Source organism: Curcuma longa, unplaced genomic scaffold, assembly GCF_044706935.1.
Source record: "Curcuma longa cultivar G26 ecotype Majalengka, Jawa Barat unplaced genomic scaffold, ITB_CL_G26_1.1 contig_25558, whole genome shotgun sequence".
In the NCBI taxonomy this organism is placed as follows: domain Eukaryota; kingdom Viridiplantae; phylum Streptophyta; class Magnoliopsida; order Zingiberales; family Zingiberaceae; genus Curcuma; species Curcuma longa.
This window is the reverse complement of record NW_027432808.1, coordinates 579-9,954: the sequence shown is the minus strand read 5'-3', so window position 1 is coordinate 9,954 and position 9,376 is coordinate 579. Positions and strand designations below refer to the sequence as shown.

The window sequence follows — 9,376 nt, the reverse complement described above, 5'->3', positions numbered from 1 at the left end:
TGGATGCTTGTCCGAGACATGGAATTATTAGAAGGATGCATCTATCTTAGATAGAGCGGTTGGATGCCTTGGTCAAGACCAAGGGAATGTTACCGATGGAGGCCTGTCTGAGACAAAGAATAGCTTTCAAGGACACCTTTGTCTGGAGGGATTGGGCATCTTGGTTTGAGACCAAGGGAATGCTGATGGATACCTTTGTTTGAGATAGAGGGAAATACAATACGTGAGAATTTCTAAAGACACTTTCAAGGAGACAAAATTTATGAATAGATAGCAGCAATATTGCATGGATTAGTAAATCGATAATATGCATGAAAATGAGTTAAAGAAGAGTCCACGTATACAAGCTCGAGGCACAATCTATTCAAACTCGAGTTGTGCTGGTGTTCAGTACTTGGGTGCCTATGTTAACACTTGGCAGTCAGTGAGTTGGTCAGATTGATGGCCCTCTTCTGGATTTCTTCTTGTGTCTCCCATCTTAACGTCTCAGCTCGAATTATTTCCTATAGACGACATCAATTTGATTCAGCCCGAGATCAAGGGATGGAATGACTCAACAAAGTAACCATGACCGAGTACTTTCAGCCAATTGGATATTAATCGGGTTGGTCTTCAAAGGAGTCGGGTTTCGAGAGGTGTCGGGCGCTAGCAGTCGAGCATCAGTTATTGAGTAAGGAGATCTTTGAACAATGGTCTAAAACTTAAAGAAAATGTTAGGAGGATAGCCGAGTTGGAACTCGATTCTGCCACTTCGACGTTCAAGTTAAACTTCAGAGAAAAGGTGGAGAACGGAAAAAATGAATGATAAATATAAAGGAGTAAAAAAATGAATTGCTTGCCTGAGTGTTACAACTGATTACCTTTAAATAGAAAGTGACACCTCTTCCTTTCTTTGTTGAGGGACACCTCTCTTAGTGGTCAGCGCTTTAACAGCTACGCCCGTTTGTAACAACCGCTTTGACAACTACTGAGTTGAATTCTAATTTGGCTGAACCACATTCGAAGGTGACTCAAACAAAGTTGACTTGAGGTTATCCTGATTCAACTTCAGCTTAATTCAATTTGACCGTATCCGAACTTCGCTTAAGTCAGGCTGACTTGATCCAAGCTCATTTTGACTTTACTCCTACTTTTTGAAATCTTGTAGAAGTTTCATACTGAATTGTCCTTTTTAGCCGACTCTATTTAATTGAATAAGATTTGATTATGGTTGTTATCTCACCTTTCGTTAGCAATCATAAAAACTCCATTCATATATTTTATTATTATTTTTATATTAGATAGATTATCTTTCTTTTGTTATTAGAATAAATTTGGAGAACAATTTATGTATATTTAAAGGACAACCGTTAAAATATTCGTTCATAATAAAATTCAAATTTTAATATGTTTAATTATCCATATGAGTTCTTTACCGTTACATCTCACCCGTGGGACTCACATATCTTATTATTGCCCAGTGGGATGTTGGCTGAGAGGACGAGTGATGCAGACAAGTAAATAAATGATGTAGGAAAGACAATTACTCATAAATTCAGATTGATGCTGAAGAAAGATTGATGCATCCACGATAAATGAAAATAAATTAACAAATATTTAAAATTGACACATCTACAATAATTAGAGATTTAATTTTTATCAAATGATAATTAATATTTTTAGTGTTGATAGTAAATAAGGAATAATTACAATCATATTAAGAGTAGCACATTTTCTTTTTTTTAAAATATTTATTTCTATATATTGTCGAGTCTAGTTTATATAAGAAATCTATAGTTTTGTATTTGAGGCAACTAGGGATTAATAAAATTTTCAATTTAACTTCTCCATATGAGAATTATCCCTCTGTGTGATGTTCGCTTCATCAACTTCGTTTCAAGTTCCTGAGTGGTTTGATAGTTCGATTTTGATATTGTGTTTATCATATTTTTTTAGTTTTTCTAATTATTTTGTGTGAATTAATAGGTTAATTTTTATTGCTGCATGCTTCCACACTATTAGATTTTCCTAACTTATTTTGTGTAGATCAATATGTTAGTCCTTTGTTGGTATACATTTCTACCACATCAATTGATATCAAAGCTAAAGTTTAATGATTCAATTTTGATACTACTTATATCCATTAATTATCATTTTTTCTATAAAAAGATGAAATCTGCCATCCTAACGATCCCATATGGTCACCCCCACGACCATCTACGAGGAGATAAATCGAGAAGTTACAGTTGACCATGACAGAGGAGGATATTATATCGATTTCATCGAAATTTGAACCTTTGTCAAACTTCAATTTTGCTCCTATCCATGGCTCATTTACCTTACAAGATCCATAACAGTAAAAATGAAAGTCCACAACTCGTTAGGAGTCTAATTTTCATCGACGGAGGAGAATAATATAAATAAGGAAATCAATAATGTAGAAAAGATAATTGATGATAAATTCTAAATTGACGAATCCATGATAAATAAACAAATTAAAAAATATTTAAATTAAATTGATGCATCTATAATTATTAGAGATTTAGCTTTTATTATATAGTAAATAATATTTTCTATTATAGTAATAAATAGGGAATAATTATAATTAATACTAAGAGTATCTCATTTTATTTATTTAAAATATTTATTTCCATATTGGTTCTTAGTCGAGTTTATAAAGGAGTTTAGAGTTGTATTTAAGACATCTTGAAGTTAATAAAATTTTAAATTTAATTTTTTTATATGAGAGTTATATCTCTGTATGAGATTTGGCTTCATAAATTTCGTTCTAAGTTTCAAGGTGGTTTGACAATTTTGATGTCGTATTTATTATATTTTAAATGTTTTTATTATTCTATGTGAATCAACGTATTTATTCGTTTGCTTGTCTTCATTAAGAAGGTTGACGAAGGGAGAACTTGAGCGTCATTTTTCTCGTGCAGTGTTGCATATTTTTATCGAGATAAATAAGAAAAACACTTTCAAATCAGGCGAATCACGAAGTGCGTGCCAACGTATCAAGTCATGGAGAAAGAAAAGACAAATTCAAACTGCTCTAATAGTCTCCGTCACAGTGTCACCACTCTATTACTCAAATATAAAACGTGCGGCATTAGCCAAATTAATGTATGCGGACAGAAGCAGAGGAGGCTAGCGCGTGTGGTGGGTGAAGACTGAAGAAGAGCAGCATTTCTTAAAGATAATGGAGGTAAGAAGGGTTTGAAGATTTCTTTTTGTCCAATTTAACAAATTTAATGAAAAATGAATCCATAACTCCGTTATTCGAGCGTCGAGCCTCATTTATTTCTCCGGCCACTTCTATTTTATTATTATTATTTTATTCTATTCTAATCAAGTTATTTTTTTTTATAAAAAATAAAATCCACCATTCTAATAAGACACATGAAATCAATTTTACAATCCTCTATATAAATATAATTGACTATGATAAAAAAATATTATTTTAATTTTATCAAAATTCAAATTTTTATCTTTTTTATAACTCTATTCTATTTTAATTTTATCAAAATTTAAATCTTTATTTTTTTTAATAATTTTATTTTATTATAATTAACTCAGCTATATCTAAAAGCAATCGGATCTTCCTCTTCTTCTTCCTCTTGCTCTCTTCATCCCTGATCCTCGTCTCTGGTGCGGCGTCGGACACCTTGAGGCAGGGAGAACCTCTAACTGATGATGGCGAGGGAACTCTCGTCTCCTCCGGGGATGTCTTCGTGCTGGGCTTCTTCAGTCCCAACAACTCTTCCACCAACCGCTACGTCGGCATTTGGTACCACCCCAACGTTTCCGTCACCCCGGACGTGGTCTGGGTGGCCAACCGCCGCCGCCCCATCAGCGGCTTCGGCGGCCGCATCGAGCTCTCCCCATCCGGCGATCTGACGGTGCTCGACAGGGCGGACAACCTCGTTTGGACCGCTGGTGCGTCCGGCGGCCCGAACGCGACCTTGCAGCTGCTGATCAGTGGAAATCTAGTGATCCGTGGGGCCTCCGCCGGCGACGAGATGATGTGGCAGAGCTTCGAGCACCCGACGGACACGTTCCTCCCGGGGATGCAGGTGGGGCTCAACGCGACGACGGGAGAGCCGCGGCTGTTCACGTCGTGGGCGAGCCTCCACGATCCGGCGCCGGGGAACTACTCGATGGGCATCGACCCGCAGGGCTCTGCCCAGCTCTTCATCTGGGAAGAGATCGGCGGTGCGCGGGTGCCCCGGTGGCGGTCGGGGGAGTGGAACGGGCACAAGTTCATCGGGACGGTGATGCGGACGCTGAACAGCTTCGGGTTTGCCTACGACGGGGAGAACAGGCACTTCACCTACACGCCGCACAACGAGTCGCTGCTGCGGTTCGTGATGCGGTGGGACGGAGTGGAGCAGACGTGGATGCAGTCACCGGCGACCCGGTTGTGGAGCGCGGTCTGGGAGCAGCCCACGGACGAGTGCGAGGTGTACGACACCTGCGGGGCCTACGGCAGCTGCTCCTTGGATGGCGAGGGGCGGCCGAGGTGCGACTGCCTGTTAGGGTTCCAGCCGCAGTCCGCGGAGGAATGGGCGGCAGGCAATTGGACCGGGGGTTGCGTGCGCCGGTCTAAATTGGCGTGCAACAATACCAGTAACAGCAGTGGACCGGACGGGTTCCGGAAGGTGGATAAGATGAAGCTGCCGGACCACGCCGTCTGGTCCAGAAACTCGGCAGACGAGGCGGATTGCCGGGACGTTTGCTCGGAAGACTGCTCGTGCGTGGCCTATGCTTTCGGCGCCACTGATATATCGTGCATGGTGTGGAAGAACGACCTCGTCGACATTTACCAATCAACCATCTTCGACTACGATCTCAACATCAAGCTCGCTGCATCCGAATTGGGTGAGTTCATCAATTGCTCTTTGTTGATTGATTAGTTACTTCAATCTCCAATTGATAAAATCATTTTACCATTGGTTGCCGTTTGATGAGTCTTTCTGAATGAGTAACACCCATCGATCTCATCCAATTAAGCTTGGCTGTTCTTCGCACGATCAATTAGATGCATGATATGAACCATTATGAATTGTTATGTACGAAGAAAAATGGGAAACATGGTTGTGATCAGGATATTGTGATTAAATTAATCAACAGGCACGTTTTCCAATATTCAATTCAATTTGTATAAAATTAATATCCCACAAAAAACGTGTAAAGCTATGCAAATTATATATATTTTTTGTGCTGTTACTAGTTTTGTTTTATGGAATTATGAAGCATTCTACTGTAGGGAACAAGGACAAGACCACCAAAAGAGTGGCCCTGATTGCATCCATGTCGGCTTTGGCGGCTCTTCTCATTTTATGTGGCTTCTTATTCTGGAAGTATAAGGCAAGACAAAAAGGTGAAAACCATTTTCAGCTCTTCATTTGACTTCTTTTTTTTTCCGATAATCCACTCTTCATTTGACTGTTATTTTTTTTATCATTCGCTCTTCAGTTGACTTTGCATTTTTTTTTTGTTTTGATCATCTGCTCTTCATTTGACTTTGTTCCAAGCAATTGTGGCTCAATTGTAATGCTGTAGTTGTTAGACAATTTTATTGTCTAACAAAACAGATTTATTTGTTGAGCGACCTGAGCTGATAATGCTGTCCATCTTAAAGATTAAGGCAGAGTTGTTGGGTTGTCCACGCACAAGTAGGACTCCGAGTTCTCCTAAGTACCACGAGTTTGCGCCCTAATACTTCCCGAGCCTGAGTGGGAAACAGAGTCTGAGTCGGAAGTCGAGTCCAAGTCGGGATTTTACTCGATTGTTGAGGCCGAGTGAAAGAGCATATCGCTGAGTGCAAGTCGGTTGAGTGTCGAGTTGTTGAATTGTTGATTCGTCGAGTAGTCGAATCGTTGATTCGTCGAGTACTCTGAGCACCGAGTCGAGTAAGCTGATGTCGAGTCAGGTAAGCCTATGCCGAGTCGGGAACAAAAGCTAAGTACTCAGGAATACTTCCCGAGTGGATGTTGCAACCGAGTTGGGAGTGAAATTGTTCGACTGCTTGAGTGTTACCCAAGTTCGAGTGAGTTGTTGTACCTAGTTGGACAATGATGCTGAGGCCTACATTTGATGCAGTATTCTTAAAACAGATTTGCCCCACCTCCGGCGGTACTTCGAGCTTGTTGTGGATCGTTTGTTTCCCAAAATCCAACGGCGAATCGTGATCACCACCAAGCACAGGAGTCATAGCGAACTGAATTTGTACTCGTTGCTATCATGGGAATTCTGCCAAGCAAGAGATGTACGACAGAGAGGATGAGAGCGAGGGGAACGTAGGTGGTTGAAGATCTTTTTGCTATAGCTTTCGCATCTACCTCTGCTTAAGATTTAACCTCCTTTTATAGTAGTATCTCTCTTTTGGCTGCGTTAAACGACCGAGTAAAGACCATTTATGCTTGGATTAAAACACTGCCATCGGCCATTAATAATCGGTCGTTACACCCGGGCGATTACTGATTCATGATTAATCATCTAATTGATTATTCCGTTACACTCTTGAGCAAGTAGCAAAAAGCAGATTCAATTGGCAAAACAAGTTGATTCACTTGTTTTGCCCTGATCGGTCTCACATTTGATGTGTGCAGGTCGTGCTCGCACACGAGTCACCTTGGTTCAGTGTAATCTAGACCTTGGATTTGCACCCCCTTGCGCACCTAGGTGTGAGAGAGAACCTCTCCCCATGCATTTGTTCACAATATACATGCTTATGCAACAAAATAAACCAACCATCTAGCCATAAAACTTTCAATATGAGATTAAACTTCCATTCACAATGGAGTTTCTTTCTTCCATCTGCCTTTTCCATTCACATTTCTAATAATCTTCCACATGAATGGAAACAGGGTATGTGATAGTATTCAGCAGTTGAGTTAAGTATAGAACATGTAGGTTTTACACTTTGAACCTTCCCTTGTGAAGATATATTTATTTATTGACTGATAGTAAACACGATGTTTGAATTGTTTTGTTGTATGTGTAAACATTGACATATCTCACCCAAGACTTTCCCTAATACAACTCAATTCTCATGGGTGTGTTCGTTCATGACTATGAACACTTCTAGTTCTATGAGAAATTTTAAGAATCGTGCAACCAATTCTTTTTGAAGCGGTCCTACTTCTTTCTCACATAGGTGATTTCTCAAGAATAATTCACATTATTCTACTGGATCATTAAAAGTCGTGTGCTTAACCTCCATCCTTTCACTGATCTATTGTACTTAGTCGGTTGCAGTTAGGTTGTCCCTTTGAACTTAGTTCTTGGGAACTCTAGTCTGCATAGATTGAGTTTCTTTTGCACCAACATTCCTCATCGACATCTAGTTATCCTTTGACTTTATATAGACAACAATGATAACTCCTATTGAGAGTAGTTGTTTAATATGATTATGCCTGCGACGTATATGTCTAGACTTACCATTATATAGATGACTAGATGTCCGATCAATTATTGATTGACTATTGTAATGTATGTAAATTATCGCCACATATTTCAGTTATCTGGGAATATCTTCTAAAAATTGTCGTAATCATTCAGTCTCTTCACCGCATTTGTCAAGAACTAAAAACTTAAATTCCATCATGGATTTAGTTATTATGATTGGCTTAGAAAATTTTAACAAAATAACTGTCCTCTCAAAGTGAATACATATCCACTTATAGATTTAGAGTTTTTCATGTCGATATCCAATTCGTATCGATGTATTCTTCGATCATAGCAGGATATCTTGTATAGTACAGTTCATAATCACGAGTGTACCTCAAGTACCTCAGTACTCTCATTATTCCTTTTTGGTACTCAACACCAGGATTAGCAAAGTCAAACGGGAATGGGCTAACCCATGGTGGAGCGGGCTGACCCATCATCTTGCCGGGCTAAAAAATCTCCAACCTAACTCAAGGTGGGTTATGGGTTGTGGGTTAGGCGAGCCAACCTACAGGGCTACCAAAAATTTATAAAAATATATAAAAGGTTGAAATTTTTACATTTGGGTTGCATATTAGGTGGGTTAAGCCCATAAGTCCATAAAAAAATAAAAAAATATATATGAAAAATCTTGAAAATTTTAAGTTTGGTTGCATATTAGGTGGGTTAAGCCTACGAGTCCATTTTCTCAACCTGTGGGCCAACTTAAGCCCACCCCGGGCTGACCCACGTAGGTCGTGGGCCCAAGCAAGCCAACCCACCTAGTTCTATTTTAAAATGGGTTGATAAAATATCAATCCAATCCATTTAAATTGTTTAGTGGGGCGGGCCAATCCAACGGGCCTAACTTAAATTGATGGCTCTAATCGGAATTACTTGTGTATCTACTCAGTTTACTCACTACGTAAGGTAAGTTTGGTCGTGTACAATTCATCAAGTATATCAAACTTTTAATCATCCTGGAGTACTCTATTTGAGAAATACTCCCGTCATTTTTCGATAGATGTTGACTTGTATTTATCGGAGTTTGTACTAACACAGTATCATTCACGGCAAATCTTTTAAGAATTTTGTCTACATTATGGGACTGATTCAGAATAAGTCCTTCTGATGTTCTAAAAATTTTAATTTTTAGAATCACATCAGCTAGGTCATATCTTTTATGTCAAATTTTGAGTTTAACATATCTTTAGTGAATTTAATTATCTTATCATTACTCCCAATGATAAGTATGCCATCTACATATAGACACAAGATGGCATAGTCAATCTCTGTGGTTTTTATGTAGACACATTATCAATGTTCTTCTATTAAGCTTTGGACTATCAAAGCACATGTGGGGGGGGGGGGGAGCTATGTTAACAGCTAATCACCTTTTGAATAAAATATCCCGGAAGAAAATAAATATGAGTTATGAAAAAGAAGATAATCATTCTACAAATACTTGCGAGTGTAGGTGTGTCTGACAAAAGTTTTGATGTCTGATTCGAAAAGGATCAAGATAGAACCAAAAATAGTTGATTACATATTTATTGGACATGCACATAACACTAGTGCTTATAGATTCCTTATATATGAATCTCAAATACTGAAGATATACAAGAAATCGATTATTGAATCAAGAAATGTCTTGTTCTTCGAACATATGTTTTCGTATAAGATCCGAGAGGATGCTAGCTTCTCAAAACTGGCATATAAAACACAAGAAAAAGATGATGAACCAGTTGAGGTTGAGCTTAGACGAAGTTAAAGAGCTTGAGTGAAAAAAATCCTTCGAAATAGATTTTATTACTTTCATGTTGGAAAGTGATCCGAAAAGGATCAAGATAGAACCAAAAATAGTTGATTGCATATTTATTGGATATGCACAAACACTAGTGCCTATATATTCCTTATATATGAATCTCAAATACTGGAGATATACAAGAAATCGATTATTGAA

General features: G+C 38.7%; 1 protein-coding gene across 1 annotated transcript; it reads left to right on the top strand.

Moving 5' to 3' along the window:
* Positions 1-3,558: 3,558 nt before the first annotated feature.
* On the top strand, positions 3,559-5,362 carry LOC141818632 (G-type lectin S-receptor-like serine/threonine-protein kinase B120; the record flags this gene model as incomplete). The annotated part of the gene is made up of 2 exons (XM_074706085.1): positions 3,559-4,860; positions 5,249-5,362. Coding segments are annotated over 2 exons (1,416 nt in total), but the record flags the coding sequence as incomplete, so codon positions are not given.
* Positions 5,363-9,376: the final 4,014 nt, after the last annotated feature.